General features: G+C 35.0%; 1 protein-coding gene across 3 annotated transcripts; it reads left to right on the top strand.

Annotated features, from left to right (window-relative positions):
- The first annotated feature begins 290 nt into the window (after positions 1–290).
- On the top strand, positions 291–26,152 carry LOC126978727 (uncharacterized). Of its 3 annotated transcripts, XM_050827761.1 has the most exons (10): positions 291–429; positions 2,540–2,720; positions 3,411–3,624; positions 4,387–4,508; positions 5,302–5,480; positions 15,753–15,925; positions 16,697–16,829; positions 20,886–21,050; positions 23,929–24,084; positions 25,967–26,152. In XM_050827761.1, the coding sequence occupies exons 1-10, from the start codon at positions 417–419 to the stop codon at positions 26,110–26,112; spliced, it is 1,482 nt and encodes a 493-aa protein (XP_050683718.1). In that variant the 5' UTR covers positions 291–416; the 3' UTR covers positions 26,113–26,152. The 3 variants fall into 3 exon arrangements, with proteins under 3 accessions (XP_050683718.1, XP_050683721.1, XP_050683720.1); XM_050827764.1 differs by lacking the exon at positions 23,929–24,084; XM_050827763.1 differs by lacking the exons at positions 291–429; positions 2,540–2,720; positions 3,411–3,624; positions 4,387–4,508; positions 5,302–5,480 and adding exons at positions 10,843–11,516; positions 13,116–13,471.
- The last annotated feature ends 1,575 nt before the right edge of the window (positions 26,153–27,727 follow it).

The raw sequence follows: 27,727 nt of genomic DNA, 5'->3' as shown, positions 1-27,727 counted from the left end.
ACGGAAACACGTCAAGATTGAAAAGGGAAAAGTTACCGTTTATTTTATTTGACAAGTCGTAAGCAGACAGCGACACTTATTTAAAGTTGAGAGTATTTTGAATAATAAGCCACTAGTTAACGCCCACATTGACAAATCAAACCCTCTTGTCTCTGGTCACGCTGCACGCATGATCGGGTACATACGCTATATACCTAGTCTAACATACCTACTCTTTGAACAGACAAAATATTTATGACATCAACGTCATTACCTACATACAGACATTATTGAAAATATTCTTAAACTACATTAAGCAATACTTTTAATTGCGCTTCAGAAAATAGGAATGAAAAAGTATCTATCATAACATAAACATTGTTCTAAATTTTAGTTACCTATTAAAATTGTATGTATATGCGGAAAGCGTCTTGAAAATGACTAATCAAGGTACCTATTGTTTTTATTAAGGAATTATGGAATATTTATGTTCTCAATAATACAAACGTTATGGTGTGTTATTAGAATTTTTAAAAATAAATCAAGTTATCATGTTATATTGTATAAATAAAGTACTTCTACATTAGCAAATGGATATATTATCATGAGGATACGATGGGTGGATGGAAGCAATGGGATGATATACAACATATCATGAGTACCTATATTAATCACTTAGCAATAGTTTTATATTGTAATAAATACTTTATTCCTTAGAGTAACTCTGCTAAAACTTCAATCAAACAAAATCTTTAAATGCGTGAATACAATGTACATCTAAATCATCTCATTTACTGAATAGGTGTTACTGCAGCTTCTTTTCTCTTTAAAAGACTATTATTAACATTTTTACTGAAGTAGGCGTTACTTTGCGGAAATCCATAATTATCCAAATGATTTGAGTTTTCTTTAGTGTTAATTCAGCCAATATTTTGTCTTTAAACAATTCGACACTTGTTTCGCCTCTACAAGAGGACGTGGGTGGTTTGATAAATATTGTTCCAATATCAGATAAAATAGCTAAAATATTTAGTAAAAACAATATTAATGTCTCCTTCCGAACAAATCACAATATCAATCGAATATGTAATGGCAAAGATCGATTAAATAATTCCGAAAAATCCGGTGTTTATAAACTAAGTTGTGGCACTTGTAACGGGATATATTATATAGGTCAAACAGGTCGAAATTTCGAAATTAGATTAAAGGAACATATTGCCGCATTTAGGAATAATCATCCCGAAAAATCACACTTCGCGAAATATTTAATTGACCCCGGACACACTCGGAAACAATAATAATTTTAATATTTTACATACATGTGAAAAAGGATTTCGCTTGAATTTGCTTGAAAAAGCAATTAGAAATAATAAAACACAAAAATAACATGTTTACATTATTGAATGAACAAACAAATTTAGTTCCTTCACCATTATTACGTATCTCTCCCGGGGGTAATAAGTCACAACAGCCGACCAATCACAGCGCGTCATTTCACGGAACGAGGGTGTAAAAGAGCGGCTTTCGGCTCATTTGATTCAATCTCGTGCCAGATTTTGGCGAGACAACACGTCCTGAGTATGCCTCGTGTAGAGGCGAAACACGTGTCGAATTGTTTAAAGACAAAATATTGGCGGAATTATCACTAAAGAAACCTCAAATCATTTGGATATTATTAACATGATAAAACGTGCATTCTAAGTATTAACATTTTATCCTATTTCCTGCTTCTACTCTGAACTCCATATACGTTAAGCCCCGTACGGAAAGTTTTTACAGAGTGTTTCACCTGCAATTTTTTGAAATTTGAAGGCCAAATAGCTTACTGGTCAACGACTAGACGTAACAAAAAAATAATTTTAAGAGTCACTGTTGTGTCCGTATCAACTTGGACACAACACGGAAGAGACATTAAAGATAGAGAGATAGTAGTTGGTGAACATTGCCTTGAGCCTGCAAATGTCCCTCAATTTCTCAAAAATAGACCGATGGAGGAAATTATGCGAACAAAGAAGAAATAGAGCTAGCGCTTAGTGGAACGGCATAAAGCAACGTAAATATATCGAGGAATCTGGGCCAAATCCCATAACACCAAAGCCATTTCTTTCCAACCCACGGCGAATAATGACCGAAGAGCCACTCGAATTCTTTAAATTCTATGGCCCTGAGGGTGCTTCCTTTTCATCCTCCCAATTCATCGCATATATCACGGATATTTATACAGAGTTGCTAACGCACCCGAATTGCACCACCAAAATCATGTCAAACCGCGAAATTTCACCCGAAAGGTGTTGTTGAAAAATAATGAGTATAACTGGCATTCCACAACTGTGCGTTTTCTCAAGAAATCTTTGAATGCAGTTTTCTTTTTTGAACTTTTTTAATCTTGAGCATACATATATTCGGCAACGTATCTCACGCACACTGGTGCCCACTTAAAACAGGTCATGAGCTTACGTTAGTAGCTGGCCATAAGAACATTCTTACTTCACAAAGCCGCAAAATAAATAATTATTTCAATCGTATAATATTTCAAACGACGTAACGACTTTTATTGCAGATAAATGTCAATGCACTAAGATCGAAGGACACTTGGACGAAGTCAAGTGGCGCATAGATCCAAGGATCACGCACAAACTCCCTGAAATTCTCCAGATCGACGAGTGGACCCAGGATCCTCACATATGGCTGTACTACGTGCAGAGCGCAGATGGACTATTGCCAGACGATGATGTTCTCAGGTTTTTTAATTACACATTATTCACGAAAGCCCACAGGAAACTCTCATATAATGAGCTAGTGAGTGTATATGCATGAATTACCAGATCCTACACAGTAGTACAGACCATTTAGAATTGCAATAATGTGCGTGGAATCCTAGGCTATTGTGGCATTTACAAACCATTACACCGAGTTACCGAGGTTACTAGTCATTAAACCTCACAGTAAATACATGCTTTCTATAAAAAAAATAGAAATATTCTTACATATTATGCCTTAATTATTTTCCGCCGTCATCGCCACTATTATCAGCATCAGCAGCAAAGAGCGATTACAGAGTAGACTACCGATGTCATGAATACTAAAGAATTTTTCCTGGGGAGGGAAGATTCGATGACGATTTCTCGGACCTCAGCTCGTTAACGCATCTTGTTCTTAATATCTGCTTGTACAGACCTTTCTTTGAATCGATTGCCGAGATATTTGTGTGTTCTGGTATTCTTTCAGACTTTCTCTAGAGAACACACTGCTATGACACTGTAATAAAATATTATCAAGTCATATTTGTATTAGATTGTATTTTTCTTGTTTAAGTGCCTCTTCCGGTAGCAAGGTTCACTGTCATAATAGATATAGTATTTATTTCTCTATCATTAAGTTTAAGAAATCTACTATCCACAAAATAACCACTTTAAAATAAATGATGGCAGATCTACAGACCCCCAGTTCTGGTCAATCCACGACGTACAGCGGTACTTCGTAGGAGAACTTCACTGCGAGAAGGTCCTCTTTACATTCCAGTACCCGAATTTGAGGATGCCCACCCGATTTGGTAGCCACCTATGGAAGGCTAATACCTCGCTAAAGTTGCAACCGACACTATACCTAAAGGAACTTTATATGTCAGTTGAAGTAACACTCAAAGTATGTCATAAATATTGATTTTTAGTTTTACTTTAGGCTGCATTTAGTGCTTGACCTACCGTCATCGCTGACGTTGGCCGAGCGTAGCTATATCTATGAAAACATAATATGCAAGCGTTTATGCCAGCGCTGATTATTTCCTACGCGCGTAAAGCTTGGTCGAGCTAATGAAAATCGTCGGTCGAACTCGTCGATCCGACGTACGTTGGTCCTCTGACGCGCTACGGCAATAAATGAGTGCTTTCAGTGCTACGCTGGTCGCTGACCGGGCGACCAACGGGACGGTACGCTCGTGTATAAGAAAGGTTTAAAATTGATTCATTTTTCTTTGCAATAGTAAACGCGCAATCAAGCATAAGCTTCGCTGTGACCTGAGCATCGGTCACGGAACATGGTCTACGTGTATGGTACGTGCTAGGCTCGATCGACGTCAGCGGTGACGTCGGTAGAGCACTAAATGCAGCCTAAATGACCATTAATACCACGTATTTATTGTCAATGACTAGAACAATCAATAAACACATGGTATTACGTACATTTATACGTAATACGTAGGTGCGTTTTCTGCAACACGATTATAAAGTATCAAATAATGGTAGACATTGTTAGATATATACCTTCTCGCATAGTTAATGATAATGTTAATGTTTATGGTTCATCGATAAATTTTTGCAGAATATCCTCTTCGTAATTAATATTAGAAAATAAATTGAAAGTCGTTTTAATCTTTATTAAATATATATATTAATATTATGATTTCAGAAAATGGAAGCTAGACAAGTTCAGATAAACCGCTTAATTATTAGCGATCAATTGATTAAATTGGATCGTTTGGATAAGTTTAAGCGAATGACTTTTCTGAGAATTCTCGGGAATATACTAAGGTAAGGATACCTAAGGTAAGGTTAAATACGCACCTTGTACACTCGTATAATAAAAATAAACATGTTATTGGATTTAATTTCTATTACAATTAGTCGCTTAGGGCGCGTGTGAATACGTAAGCAGACTCCATATTATTTCTTAAGATTATTCATTACAATTTTTCCGAATATTTATGAATAATTTTATTTTTAGTACGTTGATTCACAATTTATTAATATTTGCAATTTTTGTTATATATACATATATTTATGTTTACTAATTTATACCCTATTTACTTATGCACGTAATCAAAATATGAAGCGAAATGCGCTCAGAAATGATTAAAGCGATTTGATTGCAGTTTTCACTTGCGTATTTTGGCGAGCATCTTATAAATCTTGGTGTAAACTTGCATTCTAAAGAGTTCAAAAAGAACTTGATGGAAATTATACACGCTATTCTATAATCGTGCTTAGTCCTAATTAGTTGAATTTTTATAACTGTAGTTTAATTAAAAACTTATTGTTTCTGCTTATCTTTTAAGTGAGTGGACCGAGTTTTGATGTGATTTTTCCTTACAAGTAGCTTATATTATGAGCAGTTAATGGAACTTTTACAAAACGAATTTTTTACTAAATTCCATTTGGAATTTCAAAACGCCGCCATGCAATTTAAACAAATAAAACTCTTTTTACAAAAGTATTTGAAAATACAGTATTATCTTGTACTATGGAAGATCGTTTTATTTTGCCCTTTTGTAACAAGAAATCTAAAAAAATAAGGAAAGTTAGTAACAACCATATCATCAATTAGCTTTCAAGATAACCTGGAGCTGGTATCACTGGAGAACCTGTGCAGCAAGCGTGTTGAAGGAGTACATCTGATACAGCAGTTAGCTTGCTTTAACTCACATTCACTGAAGTACTTGTTCCTCTGGAGATTCGTGCTGCCAGATGAGAATCCTCTACTCATCAATTATAGTTACATAACTGGTATGTATTTTTTTGGAAAATAACGAAGTCTGTCATGAACGACATACACTGACGTCCTGTCAATGTCACATGTAGGTGTATGGCACTGTACCGCATGTTTTGATCAACTATTTAAAACTATAATTATTATGAGGACATTATGAGTGGGTAACCTCTCTATTAAACTAACATCAAATCAATAACTTACTAGTATTTTATTTAAGCCCGCTAATCTCTATCTAGAGACTAAAAATTATCTAATTCGGACTCTTCCACGGATCTCTTCCAGTCCGATTTAGATAATTTTTATTTTAGTATATAAGTAGTGATACCAATGATATTATAGTGTTAAAAGAGATAGATAAGTCACTAGCGCGCCGAAAATTAATCGCCTAAATGGAGACAATTGGTCCCTTTGGTCTTCGATACAAAAACGGTACGCACGCGTTTGTTGTCGACAGAATTGCTTAATTTGATATAGGTATAACATTAAAATGTCGTCTTGTGTTATGGGAAGATACACTAAATACGAAAGTAAAAAAAATATCATAGAATTACATACCACAGTTAAGAAATCATGAATGATAAAATTTTATTTGATTTCATTATTTATCGTCATGACAACGAGACTCGAGTCTCGAGTGCGGACATAGATTAACGTACAGAAACGACAAAATATTCATGCTGTCTGTTGCGGGATGATCGAGGTAGTATATTTTGGAAAATGATGTAAAAAAGGCGGTGAATGTAATATGAAATGTAATAATGTTTAATAAACAAGTGCGTATATAGGTAGCCGAACTATCAAACTACATAAACAAGTTTTAGGGTAGGTAAAGTAGCGGACGTAAACAGTTAGTGCTGATGCTTACGACTGAAAAAACTCCTATTTTTCAGTAACACTGTCCCTTCCGGTATATCCCTTGGTAACTGTAGACGAATCAATGGATCATTTTCTTCTTCTCCCATTATCTTATTGTAATAAGCCCTCAACTAAACGACATTCATAAATAATATAAGATACAAAAAATAATAAATCTATACTAATATTATAAAGCTGCAGTGTTTGTTTGTTTGTTTGTTTGTTTGAACGCGCTTTCAGTGTTGGGTAGTCCATTTATCGAGGAAGGCTATAGGCTGTATGTTTTTTTTTTTCAAAATTAGGGATCCGTAATAAAATTGCTTTTTTATAACACAAGGTGTAAAATCGAAAACCTATTTTTGCGTGCGCTGCAAAAACTATTGACAATAGAACAAAATGATGTACAGGCTATAATATAGGCAATATTTTATTACTTATAAAACTATCGCGTGAATTATACTTTATATGGCAAAACAACGTTTGCCGGGTCAGCTAGTGTAAACATAAAACTTTTTGGGATACGTCGTTGGTAAAATTGTAAAAATTGTCGTAATTGTAAAAGTTTTACTTTTCGATTTTGTTTTGAATATAATTGATATCTTCGATGTTGCTATATATTATAATCGATATAAAATTATTTTTTTACAAAATCAGTGACACAATGCAGTTTTACTACTTTATAACTTTTACTACATGAACTTAAATCATATTTGATGAATTGTTATTTATTTTTTGTTCAAATACGTAGCAATTAGCAAATTAGATTTATCTCTTTTTCGCTTGCGATAATTGCATTTACTATCCTTCTTTGACGTGTAATCTTAATGTAGTGTGCTATTGAAATGTTAAATTATTCATGTGTGCGTTAGTGTATCATTTATAAACACCGAATGTTGTCTAGGAAACATATCTATACTTTTAAATATCATTGAGGGTATGTTACGCTATCCACTGCGATCACTGCACAGTGCTATCACTATAGAAAAATTAGTTCCGTTATGGACTGCAAGTATACTGCCGCAGAACCCTAGGTAAATATATGACGTCATAAATCGCCGCCATATTCTACTGTGAGCACTGGCGTTTTCGAGGTAAGGTACTCGCAGTACTTTGATCAGGCTATCAGTCAAAACCACTCGAGTGGCTAACGTTTTTTAAACAATACCTACAGTTTAATCCCAAATATTTTTGATTTGACGTCACTCTGTACAGTGGTCGCAGTGAATATCGGTATATACCCTGAGTGATACGTACAAAAACATTGATCTTTACATATACAACAACTCAGGCGAATCACCATGACACCTGGCTCAAATGTCTTGTGCAATGTACAGTGTGCAAATAAATTTTTGTTTCCATTTCATTTTTCATTTTCATTTCATTTCTTGTACGAAAACGAATAATATTTTTAGAATCAAACGTCTCATGCATGTATATATGTATATAAGAGATTTCCACGTATATAGTCACTCATCACGATATCTCTGGAACCATAAGGCTTAGAGACTTGAAATTTGGTAGATTTATTCCTTTCGCCGAGTAGAGATCAGCTAAGAACGGATTTAAAGAAATTCCATCCGCAAGAGTTTTTTTTTTATAACAGAACAACGTCTGTCGGGTCCGCTAGTATTCTTATATAACATTGATATATCGGTTTTAGGTAATAACATGTAGTCGTCATTCGATTTATATGGAAATAGAACAAAAATAAATAGTTATTTGTATTTTTGTATTAGATTTGTTTATAAAGGTAATTATTTTTATATTATAGTTAAAAAGTTATACCTATTTATTAAATTTAAAAAAATATCTATTTCAAGAGAAAACCTCCAAATGTAACTATGACAACAATTTTTTTTAAAAGTACAAATGCCCGCGTTGTAATCCATTAAAAAAGTATTTTTATTTAAACAAAAACCTTAAAAAGTATTTTATTTAAATAAAAATACCATAAAACAGCAAGAGAATACCTCGAATATTTTAGAGCGCAAATTGTTAAAAGTTATAACAGTTTATTAAACTGTTACCCAGTAAAAAAAATTAACCATGTTAATATTGTTAACAGTCACTTTTATTTTGAATGAAAATCTTGATTTAAAAGAGTGGCAATGAGTGTCTTGCTACTTCTTCTCATTAGCTCAACCCTTTACGAAGTAGCGGTAGATTCAATAAAAAGAATACATTTTTTTGACATTCATAAGTGTCATTTCCGTGACCTACATGAATAAAGTGATTTTGAATTTGAATTTTAAAATTTGAATGAATAACGTGTTACGTGACACTCAAACCAAAACAAACAAAAGAGTCGAATATATGTTAGAGCGAGACAGCGTTTGCCGCCATTATTTTTAGAACAATTTCATACATTTTCAAGTTTATTGGAGAGCTGCGCCAGACTGGCACACAAAAGCTGTCATACAAAGATATGTTGGTGTCCGCTTACACTGTAAATGCTAAAGAGATACCCTTCAAAAGAAGTCCAAGTCTCAATGACAAAATATAACAAATTTAATGTATTCCAAGGAATTTAACATTTTAATAACCAGCTTACCTAATTAATTTATGTAAATAAAATTAATATATTTGAGTGTGTGTCTATTTAATCCAAATACATTTCAAATATACGCACAAAGCAATAAATAAACATACAAACTTTCGCCTTTATAATATGAGTGTGATAAAAACGTAAAAAACCCCCGACTGAACAGACCTTGATCAGAAAATAAAGACAGACTGGTAAACGTAAAACTTATAGTAACTTTGTTTTTTGCCAGGGTTTAAAAAAATACCTAACCGCTACTCCACTGATGTCACTGTCCAAATCGGGTCTCAATTCAACATATGCAGCTTAAACTGAAAAAGTGTTTACGTGCTGCCTATTGACCAACAATATTTTAAACAACTGGAGTAAACGCAGATATGTATAGACATAGAATAATAACGCTCAGAACGATAGTTTCATTCATAGTTCCTGTCAATATAGAAGTAACATTATAATTAATGTGTGCGTGAACGTCACGTAATTACATTCGCCAACAAGCACCAAATAATGTTGCAAGTCAATAGACATTTCCCTAAATTAGTAAATCGTAAGAAATACTACGTTATATGTAATAAGAAATAAAATATAAATTAAGAATTTAATAAAAACAGCGCGTATTTAATTATTGTTGCAACAATTTTTGAAGCGCAAGTAAAAAAGTTGTTTAAAATCGTTGTTTTTTGAAATTCGATGAAACGAAAAAGCGAGGCGCCTTTCCTAGCTATATCCAAGGTTTTCTAGGGTGCAGAGAACGAATTTGGGATAATGTTTGAAATCCATGACAGCCGCCGTGCAAAATTATGTTTTCATTATTATGGATATCGTATCCAAGGTTCTCGAGGGTACAGAGAACGAATTTGGCATCATTTTTTAAATCCAAGGTGGCCGCTGCGCTTATTTACCATTTCTACGATTTTAGTTCCATGTGGCACAACAATTTCCGAAAGATGCCTATCATTATAACCACCAAGCATACGCATAGCCCCAAAATAATTTTTCACCGCAGCCATCTTGAATTGAAATCATAATTTTGCGCGGTGGTTATCTTCGATTTAAATAAAAACAAAATGGTGCGTAACCGAATATTGATTTGCTATAAAATTTATCTCTTACGTCGATAAAGAAGTTTCACTTCAAAAACATACCGCCTTATTGAGAACCTCCTCCTTTTTTGATGTCGGTAAAAAATAGTGGCCGTTAATCCGTTTTTCCGAACATATTATGGTCAATTCAGTAATTTAAAATAAATATTTATAGTGATTATTCAAAGCGCTTAGTTTAAGTCTAATTGAATTAAGATAATTTGATTTTGACTTTGAATACTTATAACATCATGTGGCGTCGTACATTATAGCTTCCTATCAATAGATATTTACTAATAAACACAAAAAGCTATCCCAGCGGAGGAACTCGGATATGTAGTACATTCATAGCTGTCAACATATTTTTTAATGGCGTCTGGTTTGTTTACAAAATATTTTGCTGTTTTATTTATTAGCTTAAATTACAAGTTGTGTATTAGTATTTAGGTGTGAAATATGATTTGCATAAAATAATTTTTATTATAAGTCGCTTTGTGACACCCTTTCACTGTACAGTAAGTCCTTTTTCAATTAAATTTCGTGCACTGATTGTCCTGGAAGTTGACAGAATGACACAGACGCGGCGGGAAACGTATGTGGTCATAAACGACCACATTGAAACTGCTTCATTTCGCTCGGACCTACTCACGTTCTAAGCGTTATTATTCTATGTGTATTGATATTATGACAGTCGAACCTTATTATGGTGTAATTTGTGGCATGTGCCTTATTTCAAATATGTTTTTGTACTTTTATTTTATTTATAGACAATTAATGTCTTTATGTATAGAACTTCATTGTATACAGAGGATTAAATATACATATAATTATTTTTCTATTCTATGATAATACCTACTTAAAGTCGACACAAAAAAGTTAACACTTATGTCATGAAGCTCTATTACGTAACACCTTTGTTACATATATCAAAATTTGTAACATAATGTTATAAAACTATATAAAATTGTAAGTTATAAAAAATCATTGAAAATGCTTATTTGTGGTCCATTTATGCTCGCTTTTATCCCATGTTTGAAACTAGCGTGTGTAGTGATACCATGCTTAATCCTACTTGGTTCTTTAGGAGTTTACATGGGAGACTTTTTTTCAAACTACTCAAATGTTACCTACGTTAAACTCAATACATTTATAAACAACACAAAATTCTGATGTAAAAATACAAAGTGTGATCGAGACAACTATCGTAAATAATGTGTTTGTGAAATTGTAACTTGTGGTTAAATTGTGGTTGTCATGGCTGATGCTGTCTTTGACATTACGAGCCACATACAAGGTTGTCATGGAAACAGTTGTTAATACAGTTTTATAAATATGACAACAGACGAGGATAAAAGCAAGTTAGCTAAATTACTTCACAATTTAGAAGTTTGTGAAGATAAATTGCCGGAAAAATGTTCACCTCTTGTGAAAGAGTTCTCTGAAAAGTTTGGCACCGATATTGATGAGGAAGTTTTAGAGGAACTGGTCTATGAAAATCCTTACGTTGTCGACAAGGTACAACTGGCCGAGATTGATGCAAAACTGAGGGCACTTGTTGTGGAAAGCAGACGGTAAGCTCTTAAATTTTAGTATCAAGGCTTCGCGCTTTTATATATTAGTCTAACCACTACACTGGATCTAATCAGGGGTTGGACTTAGTATCCCGTAGCACGAATTTGGATGTAAAAAAATATTGTAGTTGATAGAGCTTTAGTCCACGATTATAATGATACCACTCTTATTACAAGGTAATGCACCGTTTTCAAGAAAATAACGAAAGTAATTCTAACCTAAAACAGGTAAATCACGTAAATAAACACTACATGAGCGCTGACATCGCGGCGGGAGGCTAAAAACTGTTATGAAATGATTTCGGTTTCTTCGTAAAATATTAGGACAGGCAGAGGGTAAGACCATACAGCCATAAATTGTATGAAAAACAGTGAAATGAATGGGTCACTGAATATTATGCGAAACCATCTTGTCAATACAGACACTACTAAGTTGTTAGGTATTGCAAATAGACCCAAGGCAACACACCGCGACTCTGATATTAATTTTGTCATGCTCGCTTGAATGTCATTGCTGCGGGCATAGCTGGGTGGTGGATTTTTTTTTAATATGGTGGAGGGACGTAGTGGCTCGTCCATGCGTCATGCGTCTGTTATATATAACATTTGTCTTCATCGTGTTGGTCATTTAATGTTAGCACGATACTTTTATTTTTTTACATTGTTTACATGTACTACATTTGTCATCATCATCTTTACTGTACTCTATAATTCTTGTGTGTTTTTTCAACTAATAATAATAATGCAGCATGCAGCGCTGGATTTCAGCCATATTTTTAGTTTTTCTTACTACAATAAGTCAGAACGTTTTACTATTTTTGTTGCATCACTTTGCTGTAAGCTGTAAACTCACTCATTAAAGTTCGACCTTTTCCGAAGCGTTCTTAATGATACCACAGATTGCGAATGGAGCGAATCAATTCTTTAAAAACTTTTTTTTTTTGAGATCAATATTCATAAATTTGATAGTTACGCAAATTTATTAAAAAGGAGCCCTTTGAGTTTCTCGCGCCCTCAATTCTACTCAGGTCTAAGGCATTTTATTTCAGTCTTTCTTTTTAGAATGGGTTATAGTTTTTACGTTCAATAAGTGGTTTCATACCCTATTTTGGATGAAAATATTAGAATTTTCATTAAAAAAGGATTTCTTGAACTTCATAAATCGAATCACCATTAGAAGAAAATGTGACATGGGTGTAAGAAACTCAGTGAGGAGTGATTTTCAAATCATTAAAATTAATTTTATTCCTAACATTCGACCAATCCATTCTGAAAGTGTGGAGTATCGTTTAAATTAATGTCTTTCTAAATAGTACCAGGTACACAAATATTTTTCTGGGATCCTGTTGTAACCACATAAATAATACTGTACCCAACTTTGGTCTTACTAGCTTCAGGAGAGGTAAGACATATTGTTCATAAAACACAATATGTTCTAGCTCACCACATTAACACAAAAGTCAAGCCACGCTATGCGCTTGCTGATTAAAATACATATTATTATTATCTGCTCCTTCGAATAATTTCATTATTTATAACCATATAAGCTAAGCCAATATAGTATATCGATATCAAACCAATTTATATTATTTGTTGTAGTGCCAAAAAGGAAATCACAGGCAGCTTAGCTCTAACCGGACCAGACCCCAAAAGACCTTGGCGTACAAATTCTAGCAAGGAACTATTGTTACGTATTGATAATGACCTTAAAAGGCATTCGGAAAAGGCGGATCAGGCTATCGCTCCTATGGGTGATAGTGAGCTGAGAGATCTCATCATTGAATGCCAGGACGAGGCTCTTACTGGTCCTCTGGTTGGTGCGGACCGGTTGCGTGTGACTGTCGAAGAAGCGAGAAAGAAGCTTCCTAATTTCCAGTATCGTAAAATTGAAAATAGTACAGCAACTTGCATATTGCCCACAGCGCATACACCTAAACCCAAAGATAATATTGACGGTGAACTTGCAACTTTAGCTAACTAATGATGTGTTTGAAATCAGAGTATATATTGTTAATTGATTTTTTTGTTTTTTTAGTTTTTAGTTTTAATATCAAAACACAAGGTAACAACACCTGTTGTAATTTACATATATTATCGACATAGGTATCTGGTATTCCAGACTTTATTTAGAATGAAGATGTACCATGATTGATCAATACATTATATTAGTATAGACCATAGTATTAATTTTTTAATTTTTACTGCTGGCTCGCGCATAATCGTCCGAGCTTGAAACTGACTTCAAAAGAATCAATAGGCAAGGTGCAACCTAATACTAAGGCTGCGTTTAGAGCTTGACCGACCGTCAGCGCTGACGTCGGTCGAACGTAGCTATAACTATGAAAACATACGAGAGCGTTCAGTCCAGCGCTGATAAATTGCTACGCGCATAGAGCTCGCACTGACGAGAATCGACGGTCGAGCTCGTCAGTCCGACGTAATATGTCGGTCCGCTGACGCGCAATGGCGATAAATGAGTGCATTCAGTGCTTCGTTGACCGAGTGACCGAATGACGCGCGTGTGTACATCATCATCGAAAATTCGTGTTCTGGAGATATCGAGTATATTTTTTGTATACATTTTTTATTCAAATTGCCGCTTTTTAATAATTGGGTAAACATGATTTTTTCCCCGTCTTTTATTCCGTAATCGTTTGCTGAAGTTGGACGCACATAATAAATAGGTTTAAAATGGATTCATTTTTCTTCACAATTGTACACAGCAATCAAGTTTGCTGTCAGCTGAGCACTAAACGGAACATGGTCAGCGGGTATGGGCTACGCTTGACCGACGTCAGCGCTGACCGTCGGTCAAGCACAAAATGCAGCCTAAACACTATTATATTCCTTATAAATATATAATTTGACATAGAAAAGAATAGTTCAAATCTGACTAGCAGATCTAAAAATTATTAAGTTCGTTGAACAAATAACATAGAAACAGAAACCTGTTCACATAACAAATATGGGTATACATTAAGGAATATAAGTACTTTTTATATTATCCATCCATTATCCATCCCGCATCGTCAATAATATTTGGTATAAATTAGATTTGTATAAGTACTTATTATTTATTTCAGAAAAGTTATATTTTGTCATTCGCATGATACTCCATTTCCTTCTATTCGTTTAACACATAGGGCGCACTTTAAAGTTTCCGGAACTGGCCAGTTACATAAAAAATATTTAAAAGTAATTACATCATTTGAAAATGGAACTACAGCTAAAGAGTTCTATAAAATTTTCATTTCATTCTGTAGACAGAATGCAGTTTTTTTTATCTGACTGTCAATTTATTTTACATTGTGGTGCAATTTTAAAAATTGCGTGTCATTAACATGGATTTAACTCGGGAAAATTTTCGTAGTATGATTTTCTACGATTTTAAGTGTAATTTGACAGTTCAGCAGAGCCTCACTCGGCTTCAATCTGCTTTTGGCGAATCACCATGCCGGACGACTATTTATAGCTGGTTTGTGGAATTCAAGCACGGTCGTGTCTATCTCAGTGACGAATAACGTGATGGTCGCCCGTCCACCGCAGTGAACAAATAAAAGAACAGGCATGTGACCTTTCCTGAAATTTGGGCATCCTTAGACATAGGCATGAGTCAAATACAATCAATTCTACACAAACATTTGGATGTGAGAAAGCTATGCTCGCGGTGGGTTCCACACAATTTGACCATGTCTCAAAAAACGGATCGCATCACTTGGTGCAATGCCACACTTACCAGATTCAACGAAGGGGCGTCAAATTTGGTGTGGGACATAGTAACAGGTGACGAAACATGGATTTATTGGTATGATCACAAAACAAAGCAGCAATCGAGGGTATGAGTCTTTCAAGTTGAGCCAGAACCAACTTTGGTTGGTTTTGGCTCGCGTGCATCTAAGCGGATGATTGCTTCTTTTTTTAATAAAACTGGACACGTGGCTACTGTTCCTTTAGAGAATCGTCGTACCGTTAATAGTGACTGGTACACGACCATTTGTATGCCAGAAGTTATTGACGAACTGCGTAAAATAACCGCGCGCCGTATCATACTTACACAACGACAATGTTAGTCCCATACGGCCATATAGACAGTGCTGACATGAGTAAGACGATCTGGGTTCTTAATTGAACCTATAATTCTGACCAGCATCGCATTTACAAAATCTCTTTAGCCCAGTAATTTCAGTAGCTACGGCGCCCTTCAAACTAAACACATTATTATAAAATTACCACCAGGAAGCGGCCAGTTCATACCCCGTCCCGAAACCCGTCAGTGCTTTCTGCGAAGCCTTGCTGAGCTCCGAAATCTTCGAGTCTTGGCTCTCGAGTACTCGCACATTGCTGATGGGAGTGGTGCAGCCATTATGACTCTCCTAGCGGTTCTCCGAAGACCTCACTTTCGTTTACAAGTAAATTGAGCAATTTGTTAATGTCAAACTATATTTTAGAAAATTCTTTTGATTAAGTTGATTTTCAGACTAGAAATTTTCTTCTCAACTTGTTTGTGACTGACATTTTAGACCAGCAGCCTGCTTGCTTTCTGGATGAGAAATGCCAAATTATAGATTAAATTTTCACAGTGTGATTCTTAAAGGAATTAAAAATTAAAATATTAAAGGAACCCTTAACTGAATTATGGAATGAGTTTCGTCAGTAGCCTTTCCGGTTCAAATAAATCTTGAAAAATCGCGTATTAGCCACTAAAAGATTAGATAAGTTCATGCTGTATGTACCTACTGAGGATTTTACAATAGGCATGTAACGTGCCTTTTGTAAAATCCTCTTTAGCCACAATCTATCAATTGACGATTAAAGTTTGAATTATGGTGGCATACATATCGGAATTATTGACGAGGAGGACAACAAAAGAGACAGTAATTGGCGTGATATACTTTTCTACTAGTGTTAGATAATTCCGCCAGCTCAACGAACCAACGTTCATAAATGTTAAACCATAAAATGCGTTTGTCAGTTTGATTATCTATAAACTAATAATAGGTCTCGATTACGGTGTGTTGATTATGTAAAGTTAGGGTGTCAACCAATGTTGAAATGCGTGCCTCTTCGCTGATGGAAAACAAATACAAAAAGTGATTCTGCTACGAAAACTTAATAACTTCGTTAGATTTACTATAGTATTTATAATTTCAAGCTAACTCGAAATCCTCAAATTATTTTAGTTAATATGTCGTGAAGATCAGATTCCGGGTCTGACCGATGCAACTCTTGGTGTTGGAGGGTACTGCATCCCAGATACAGCGTGGAGACGCGTTACAATTGCTTGTCCTGATCTCTACGTGTTTATGGCCTTCTGTTAGTTGACATTCTGTGTTTCTGTATCTATTAGATAAATTCATTAAAATGGTACAGCTGCTTGAAATAAGTTATACTAAGATTCGTAAAAATGTCTTGCAGAATATTTCCTGACGAGACAAATAGGACAGCCAGCATTTATTTCCTTTCTTTAAATGAATGAGTTTTTTTTATGGAATAGGAGTACAAACGAGCCTACGGGTCACCTGGTGGTAAGTGATCACCGCCGCCCACATTCTCTTGCAACACCAGATGGCCACGGAATTCGCTCGCTCCAGATTTCGAGACCCAGTATTCCGATACTAGGCGAGGCTTTAAGGGAAGTGTTGTCAAATGGTTAAATTGGACAAGGTACAATTTACCCCATTCCGCGACCTTCTCGAATGAGGACTCGATAGAAAACACAAGTTTTTCACGGCAATGGTCGATGATTTCCCGAGAGACAGGCATGGCCCGTGTATACGGCATCACCAGATAAGATAAGATCATTTATTTGTAGTCATGGGTATACATAGATGTTTCAAATCACAATAAAAGTTCTCCATTCCTTGCCCGCACGCTGTGGCGTACAAATAGTAATTAATAACAAGTCAAACAAATATATTTATACACAATGACAGTTAATTGATGTACATATCAATAATTGAATATTTTGAAATAACATATAACAAGTGAAATTGGTATAAAGAAATTAAATTAAGTAATATAATATTTAAAAAATGTTAATTTAGTGTTGTATCTGAAAAGAAGTCTTTTATGGAATAGTACGATTTTGTCACTAGCACATTAAATAGTTTCTTTTTAAAACACGTCAACTTAAGTTCTGTGATAGTTGTAGGTATCTTGTTAAATATTCTCGGCGCCATTTCAAGAACACTATTGTACATCGAAGCTGTGTTGCTGCCATGTAAACGTAATCTACCTTGCTTCTCAAATTAATATTGTGGATTTGAGATGTTCTGACAAATGTATCAGGGTTAGTTTTTACAAATAATGCTATTTCATAGATATATAGTGAGGTCAAAGTAAGAATTTTATGTTGGTTAAAGAAGGGTTTACAACTATCCCTTATTTTAAGACTACACATTGACCTAATGCAGCTCTTTTGGGCTTTAAAAATTATATCTTTTTCGCATGAGTTTCCCCAGAAAATTATGCCGTAACGTAAGTTGGATACAACAAATCCATGATACGCTGTCAGAACAGTTTGTCTATGAGCGACTTTTGAAAGCTCATGAAGTGCGTACGAGAATTTACTTATTTTCTTACTAAGTTCTATTGCATGTGCCTTCCAATTTAATTTACTGCCAATGTTAACATTGACAGTAAATTAAATTGAAGTCCTACAAATTTTGTTGTTTCGACACTTTCTACAACTCAGTCATTGTATGTGACGTTAATTTTTTGAGGTGTGATTTTTGGTCTCGCAAACTAAAGATCATAACTTTAGTTTTCTGTAGGTTTGCTTGCAAATTATTAATGTTAAGCCAGTGTAGTGTCCTTGCTAGAGCATCATTTATATTTACTTCAAGTTGTTGCAGGCTGTCACCTTTAATAACTATAGTACTGTCATCTGCAAATAAAATCGTAGGATATGGTATATTTGAGGGCAAGTCGTTTATATATAACAAAAACAATAAAGGGCCTAGCACGCTTCCTTGGGGTACACCGTATGTAATTTCACGTTCTCGAGAACTACTAGTTTTTTCCATTTTTACTACGTGGGCTTAGCTTAGTAATGTGCGTTATCTGTTTCCTGTTGGCAAGGTATGTTTGTATTAGACTGTGGACGTTCCCACGTAGTCCATATTATTCCAGTTTTTTTAACAGTATCGCATGATCAACAAAATCAAATGCCTTTGTCATGTCTATATATAGTGCACAAACTGGCATTCGTTTATCTATATTTGTGACCACGTGTTTCATAAAATCCCATGTTTGTGGTGTAGTTTTTTCCAACCCCTTTTTGTTGTGGAACAAGAACTTTGTTCTTTTCTAAAAATGAGTATATTGACTGATAAATGATTTTGTCAAATATTTTTGACATGATTGAAGTTAGGGCAATTGGTCGATAGTTTCTTAAATCGTCTTTTTTGCCTTTTTTGTGTAATGGCTTAATTATAATTGGTTTAAGTTTATCAGGATATATGCCATTGATGATGCTGATATTAATTATATGGTGCTGTCGTTTGCGTAACAATGTATGTTGGAGGTGTCCAACATATCATTGATATGCAGAAGAAACAGCGTGGGTGATAGCACACAGCCTTGGGGCACTCCAGCGTTCACGGGCTTCGGATTCGAGCAATAGCCGTCGACAACGACCTGTATGCTCCGCCCAGTGAGGAACTTGCATAAACTCTCGGGAAGCCCAAATGATGGAAGTTTTGAGAGGAGTGCCTTGTGCTATACACGAACAAAGGCCTTCGCTATATCCAGGCTAACTGCCAGGCCCTCCCCCTTGCTTTAAATAGCAATTATATTATATTGAATATGTTATTTATTCAAGCCCCAGTTTTAGAATGACTCTGAGTCATCTTTTCAGGAATTGGTTATCGATTTTTAATTCGATTTGTAAAAAACTTCGTGAATTGTGACTGAGACGAAAGTGTGACACAGTCTTTATTGGCAAAGGCCACTGAAATTGTCAAATATGATTTGACAAGACACAAGTCATCAATATCATGATAATACCAGTCTCAATAACGGATTTGACATTCCTATTGGTTGCTGATTTTAATTTATATTGCAATGATTTGATATTCAAAGAAATACAATTGCAGTCGTTAACGTTTATCGTTCGATAGTTTAAATTGATATCAGTGGCGTTCCATTGATCTTTATTTTACTGGATATAATATATAATAATAATAATAATCATTTATTTCAGGCATAACCCATAGAAAATACAAATTAAAATCAAAATTACAATTTAATTACAACTAAATCCAATTAACTAACCATACAAAAAAAAAATTAAATAAATTACAAATTACTTACTTATATTAAATATCTTATTTTCTATTTTTATTAAGATGGATGTCCATCCATCTTTTGAAAATATCGTTATTATGTATATTGTTAGAGACAGTCATCAGAATTCCGTTGGTGGAGCGTCTCATTCGATCCCAAAAAGAAGCAATTCTTGTGCGAATTATTGCGAAGAAGTCGGGCACTCTCGCTCTCGCAAACATACTTGCAGCACTGCAATACCTTGGAAGTTTCAGAAGAGCTCTTGCTCTTGCACTCTTAGTGAACTTAAGATCTTGTTTGAATAATTACACCACAGTTGGCAGGTGTACATACATAGGCAATAAGTTTTAAATAGTGTTGTTATCACCTCATTGCTGCACTTTGCAAACCTTCGTGCTATCATGTTGCTACGTACCGAGAGCGCCCTTCGCTCCCTCTCAATATCGCAGTCGTCTTTCAGATCTTCCGTTAAGATATGACCTAAATATTTGAATTGATTTACAATTTTTACACTTTTCTCATTCAGATATACCCCAGGAATATTTTCTGGACCCTTTCCAGATTTAAATACCAACAAAACGGTTTTATTAACATTATACTTCAATCCATGACTGTCAGCATAATTTTCGCATATTGATATTAATTTACGTAACCCTTTGATCGACGGACTCAGCAGGACCATATCATCAGCGTAACTTAAATTATTGATGCATATATTTCCCACATGACAGCCTATTCTGGCCCTCCTGAGTTCGACGATCAAATCGTTGATGTAAAGATTGAACAGATCAGGAGAAGTCAACCCTCATTGTCTCACACCGCAATCGTGTCTGTAGCCACTAGATAGGGTGTCGCCCCATTTAATGTAGTTTATTTATATATATACATATTATGTATATATTATTATTGATCAGATCAGGGCTCGCTTTCGACTTTTACCGGCACGAACGTTGTATATTTACCTTCATAATATATATTAATTATTATCCATTCAACTCTTTTTGAGCTCAAATGTACAAGTTGTACTTAGAAACTGAGCAACTCTATTGTGTATTCCTACTGCTTCATTTTTTATGCATTTAGTTCGTATTCGTGACTACGACAACCTACGTCGCTTCATATCACCAAGTATACCACTCAGAGAGACTCATCTACAATACGGCATCGACCTGAAGTACTCCCAGCGACAGGATTCAGACCTCACAAGTTTCGTAAGGCATATCGCTTGGAGATATGCAGATACACTCGGTAAGACGTTTTATGTTCTGCTACACAACTTTTATTGTACACACTACCACTGCTGTTGTAACTATTTAGCAGTGGGAGGCTCCTTTGAACAGGATGCCGGCTAGATTATGGGTACCACAACGGCACCTATTTCTGCCGTGAAGCAGTAATATGTAAGCATTATTGTGTTTCGGCCTGAAGGGCGCCATTAGTGAAATTACTGGGCAAATGAGACTTAATATTAAGATATTAAGTCTCAAGACGACGAGCGCAGTTGTAGTGCCGCTCAAAAATTCTTCGAGAATCCTAAGCGGCAGAGCGTATCAATTATCAGCTGAACGTCCTGCTCACCTTGCCCCTTATGTTCATTAAAAAAAATCTATATAAATCAGTTTACTAATTATCTACTTCAAAAATGTTCTCGTAAAGCCTACCAACTATCATAAGAATCCCTTTTGCACATCGTGATACCTTTATAGGATGGAAGGACAAATTATAATACTAGTCATAACATAACTCTATTAATAAATCTCCGTCCGCGCGTCTGTTTGTCAGCGATCTGTATCTGACCAACACGATTAGACAGTGAGTGTCATGAAAGTCGAAAGAAGAAATTCTTTAACGATGCTACTTATAATCTTATACGAGTATATAGCGAATATACGATATTATCTTGTTTGATGGCACGGAACCCTTCGAGTTTACTCTTACACTTGCACTTAATAGGTTTATGGCGACTTGACTGTTTCCTACTTCCGCGCGCCGTTTTAATATTTAATCCGTGCGTTCGCGCACTAACCATGTGTTGCGTATTTATTACACTTTCTTACAGATCAACAAATAACAAATTGATTCAAAATATTGTGTTGTGAGGCGAATTTCAAGTTCATGCAACACTATAATATAAGATTATTTAATCTAGGTTGTACAATATGTACCATTTTAATAACTACTACGAAAAATTCTTTTTGCAAAAGAAATTGTAATATACAAATTATTCTTTTCAATGTGAAAAATTTTTCTTCACATAGCACAAAGCTGTGTAATGAGCTTCCTTGTGCGGTGTTTCCGGGGATAGTCCAGAGATATATATAATAAAAAAAAAAACGCATTCCAAAAAAACATTTTCCTTAAGGGGCGTTAACGCTCCTGTGATTCCTCTGGTGTTGCAAGAGAATGTGGACGGCGGTGATCACTCAACACTAAGGGACCAAAATACATACCCAACTATCGTGAGTTTCACACCATGCTCTAGGTATACACTCTTTTGTTAAAAAAACGAGCACCTATGTAAGTAGCCTGTTTCACTGGCATTTTCAGAATATTTCATAATTCTAAGTAGCTTGTATCATCATTATACTTTCAATAAATAAGCAAAAAGTAGTTACACTCAATTTCGTCATTACATTTTGATGGAATTAATGAAAGATGATCTCAGAGTCTGAACAGCTAGTTGGGTTCATTAAATAATAAAGCAGGGTTTAAGGGCAGGGCATAAGTTTTAACATAAAAATAAAAGTTTAATATCGAGTGTGACACGCTCTTGCTAATATGACAGCTTGTAATCGTCCGGGCATGCTATCGATGCTGTTCTTAATTGTTTCTTGTGGAATTCGGTCCCACTGCGAAGCTATTACATTCCTTAGCTTCCTGGTGTTTTGCGGAGCGGGCTAAGTGTAGCTCGCTCCGCAAAAACGAAGAGTAAGATCAGTGGATCTTACTCTTCGTTTTAGAACATCCCAAATGTTCTCTATGGGATTGATGTCGGGACTTCGAGCTAGCCGATCCCTAAATCTTGATTTTATGCTTCCACATCGCCAGAAAGTTGATCGCGTCCGTTATCGTCCATAAAAATCAAATTTTCTTTAAAAATTTGTTAATGCGTTAATAGGTTAGGATAATACGTTAGGAATTTAGACTTCTGATATGTACCGGTGTGCATTCAAAGTGCCGTATTCTATGAAGACTAACTCCGTACGGTCCAATACATTAATCGTTTCCCAAAACATAACTGAGCCACCACCATAAGGGTTATTTCTTCAAAGCAGTACTCACCGACTTCCGCCTTCATTATATAGTGATATTCTGGCTTCATCCGAGGATAATACTCTACCCCAGTCCTTTAGAGTTCACGTCGCACAATTTCGAACGAAGCTAAGTCGAGCAACTCTGTGCTCGCGGAGTAATTTAGCTTTAGGCCACTGGCTGCAAGGCGACTGCAAATAATGGCAGCGAGAAGCCTCCTACTGACATTCCATAAGCTGGTTTGCTTACTTCCTCTAGAGTCCGTTTTAGGTAAGAGATTGAGGTGAGGAAGATTTGCGATTTCTCAGTGCCTGGTTTACGAGGAATCGGTCATCTCAAACTTCTGTGCATGGTTTTCTTCCAGACCCAGGCCTTCTAATGACGGAACCAGTCTCTTGATATCGCTCGTTCTATCCCGCCTCTTATTACTTAGTATTTACATCCCCTTTTACTGCAATTTTTGTTAAATTCTGTCTTAATTTTAAATGTGGAATAAACTTTTTATGCACCACAACACTTCATAAATGTGCTCGTTACATTCTCAAATGATTGAAACCTCTTTTGGTATTTTTTTTCCTTTGTAAATGAGCATATAATGTGTACGTTAATTTATGTATCTACAAAAGAATATTATGAATATTTTATGAATGTTTAAATGTCAAAGATTCAAGAAAACTGGGTGTCTGTCTGACTTTTTGTGACTTGTAAATCAAAATTAGCTACAGTTAAAATAGATTCGCTTTCCTTTTCTATCTTACTATATTTCCTCTACAGACGCTTCTCTCTCGCTCTCTAGCATGTAGACTACGCTAGTGTATAGTATGTATAGTAGTATATATATAGTAGTGTATAGTCATGAATGTTAATTTTTCAGTGACATTAAGTATTCATCAATGGCGCGGGGTCGTGTTCCCGATTCGGCGTATTGTGGAGCTTATTCCCAGTCTGGTCAGACTTCATTATATTGGACTCGTTGAAGAAATGGATCTACGACGAACACTTAATATTGTAGCGTGCGGTGTCACATACAGTGTGTATTTTTTTATTCAACAATAAAATTATAATAAGTCTACCGGAATCAATTTTTAAAACCTATAAAAAAGTACGGTTATGTAGTGCTTCGGTCGAGTTGAATGATTGTTAGTTGTAGTAGTAAAACTATGCATGTATGTTTAATAGGTATGACTGGTAAAGATATATCTAAGATGATCGGTACTCAATTCTCGATCTAACAATGTAATTATATTTGGTACTTAGCCACCTGCTCGTGCTATGCTCATACCATGACTTGTCCACCTTTCAGTTTAATGTCTAACCCGCGCGTGCGTACCAACGTACATAATGTTCAGTTATGTTTACTAAGCGTCAATTAATATTTTTATCTACACCCATGCTTTAAATCGTCTATTAAAGAATCTGAAACAGTTAGCTTATTGACAACATTAAAACACCCAATGTTCTAATAACCATTACATCATCCAAAAGAGTGTTGTAATGTTGTACTGAATTTCATAACAACACTCCTATTTTTTTTTCAATCCCTTCATGCTCAAAGAGTTTTAACAGACAGCCACATTCTTATTGCTCGATGCGTGGTATGTGTATGAATTTCAAAAAAAGAACGTTTTCGTTTACGCGCGTTCCACACTACCGCGCGCAAAGTCGCGCGCCGAAAAAAAAAAGTAGGTTATTTGAATCCCCGCCATTTTTCTTCGATATTTTTATTGTTTTGTTTACAAAAATTGAGCGATTTATTTTAAACGCTGCAAAAGAACATAATATTCAAGTGAATTTTAATTATTTCTCTATGCAAAATGTAAATTACTACTAAAATAAATAATTATTTCATTAATACTTAGTTTATTTGCATAGAATCAGTAATGGATGATATTAGGTTACTACTAGGACTTGCTGTTTTAATGTTAGCAGTAAGCTAACAGTTTCTGAATCTTTTAGAGGATTCAAATTCTGGGTGTAGATAAAGTCTTGTATGCAACTGTTGATAATTACGTATTAAAACACTCATGTGATACTATTATCACACTCGGCTTCGCCTCGTGAGATACACATTCGTGTTTTAATACCCCTTATTACACAACAGTTGCACAAATAACTAATCTTTAATGTTATTTTTCACTTCATATAAGATCGCCCAATATCACGTCCGCATTTAAAAAAGTAAAAAGACGTAATAAACATGAATATTCGACATCCACCGTGATTCGTGGTATCCCTAGAGATTTCGTGAAATCCCTGGTATCCTCATTTCCCTGCGACATATATATATAATACTAATAAACGAGCATTTTTTGTAAGCAATAATTGCCTTTTTTTGGAAATGACACACAACTTGGATACATTTTTATTTATATTTTTTGACAAGTAATCTAAAGTACATCAAAGGTTTCCAACGAATGATTTGAGACAAAAGGAGGCTTACAGAAATCGAAATACAGTAAAAGTGTAATTAAATACATCTTAATATTAGTATATTTTTCGATTAGTAAGTAATATCCTATATAATATACAATAATAATAATAAAGCCCTTTATTGTGATAATTTAGTATCTATTTACAAAATATTAATAACTATACAATAAGAATGCAGATATACAAATATATTTTTTGTAGGTCTCTTTGCCGGCATAGGCCACCTCCAACCTTTTCCATTCCTGCCTATTTTGATCCAGTTTATTCCGTGTTACTCCTGCTACTTTCTTAATGTCATTATCGCATCTTTCCTGTGGTCTGCCCTTTTTCTTTTTCCTTTCTCTAGGGTACAATAGTGTCACAATATTGTTCCATTTCTATTGGCGTCTTTCGTGCCACCTATATCACATGATAAGATATATTATATACCAGTAATTCATTCTTACATGTAATAAACAAGACTCGTGTTTATTCATTCTCAGGGTTGAAGCAGATGAACATACAAGTGCAAGATAGTGAGCAACGCCGCGACTACTGGACTGACGTGGTCCACTCACTCAACCATGACTACAAAGACATCGTCTCTCTGTTCGAAATAGACTTATGTATCTCAATATACAAAAGCTAATATTATATATTATTTATGATTATATTTTTTACGAGATATAGATATTACATTTACTTCTTCCTACTAATAGCTGATGTGATAGAATGGGCATGACTTATGGTCTAAGAGCCCGTGGACCCCAGACCTACGTTATTTTATAATAACTGAAAGTTTGTCAGCGCATGCCCACAACACAGGTTAGAACGAAGGTATCCTTGTGGAGTTTTGGTTACAGTGGCTTTGGCAGGTAAACGGAACTAAAGGTGCGTAAAATACCGATCCAAATACATCAAATAATAAACTGCAATTTTTCGTTATTAGCTTCAAAATATTATTAAAAATCACGTTATTCCTTGCCAGACACTCTTAATGTTCATGAAATTATAATTTTACTTACGTCATAGTATAAAAGCTGATTTTTGTATATAATACTTAGCCAGACACTTTAGATAGTTCCAACCCCCTATAGGGAAACTGTACTAAAAACCGTTTTCCTGCCAAAGCCACTGCAACCTAAACTCCATAATGGTCCATCGTTCTTTCCTGTGTTGGGAGCATGCGCTGACAAACTTTCAGCTTTTATAAAATAAAGTAGGTCTGGGGTCCACGGGCTCTTGCTCTAGTTCACAGTAACCACTCTCATGTACAAATGAGATAAGTGCTCAAAGAGATAACAACCAAAATGAGTAGGTACGACATTAATTTTTTTTTCGTTTACATATACATGATATAAGATCTATATCGGTAGATATACCGAAAGAAATTAAAACGCACATTGTTAAGACGCAAAATTCATATAAAATATAATATAACAAAATTCTTGAATATTTCCTTTTATAACAATATATAAGGGGCACACTGGTAAGAGTCACGTGATGGAAAGAGATCTGAGGGCCTACCATCAACTTTTAATAAGCGATGCGATTCCGATGCAGTTTAAATTCAAATATTTTTATTCAAAATAGGATTTATAATCACTTATTGAACGGCAAAATCTATCACCCATTCAAAAGAGACTGCCTCAGACCTGAGAAGAATGGGCGCAAGAAACTCAGCGGGCTTTTTTTTTATATAAAATATGGATTACAATATAATATCGTACAATAAACATTAATAATTAAAGAGCCTGAGGGTGTTCGCTTTAATTCCAGTCCGTGGTGTCATTAAGAAAATCGTTTATGCTATAATAACCTGTAATAAGCTCCTGTGATTCCTCTGGTGTTGCAAGAGATTGTGGGCGGCGGTGATCACTTAACAACAGGTGACCCCGTACGCTCGTTTGTCCTCCTTAAAAAAAAAACCTTTCCCACACAAACGTTTTTTAACAATTCTTTTAAATTTCGTAACACATTTGTTTTGTACATTTTCTGGGATCATATTGTAGAAGCATATACATCGCCCAACAAAAGACTTACTAACTCGACCCAACCGAGTAGTAGGCATAACAAGTTTATGTTTGTTCCTCGTGTTAACATTATGAATGTCACAGTTTCTAGAAAATTCCTCAATGTGCTTATGAACATACAAAACATTACCAAAAATGTATTGAGAAGCAACAGTCAAAATGTTTATTTCTTTAAATTTTTCTCTTAATGATTCTTTAGGACCTAGGTTATAAATCGCGGAAATAGCCCTC

The sequence above is a fragment of the Leptidea sinapis genome, chromosome Z, assembly GCF_905404315.1.
Source record: "Leptidea sinapis chromosome Z, ilLepSina1.1, whole genome shotgun sequence".
Taxonomy (NCBI): Eukaryota; Metazoa; Arthropoda; class Insecta; order Lepidoptera; family Pieridae; genus Leptidea; species Leptidea sinapis.
Note: the sequence above shows the minus strand (reverse complement) of the source record. Positions and strands in the feature narration are given on the sequence as shown.

Excerpts from the sequence above, each read along its gene's own strand:
- LOC126978727 (XM_050827761.1), top strand. Across the intron at positions 2,721-3,410 it reads CCAGACGATGATGTTCTCAG|ATCTACAGACCCCCAGTTCT; the intron begins GTTTTTTAATTA and ends AAATGATGGCAG. Across the intron at positions 3,625-4,386 it reads CAGTTGAAGTAACACTCAAA|AAAATGGAAGCTAGACAAGT; the intron begins GTATGTCATAAA and ends TTATGATTTCAG.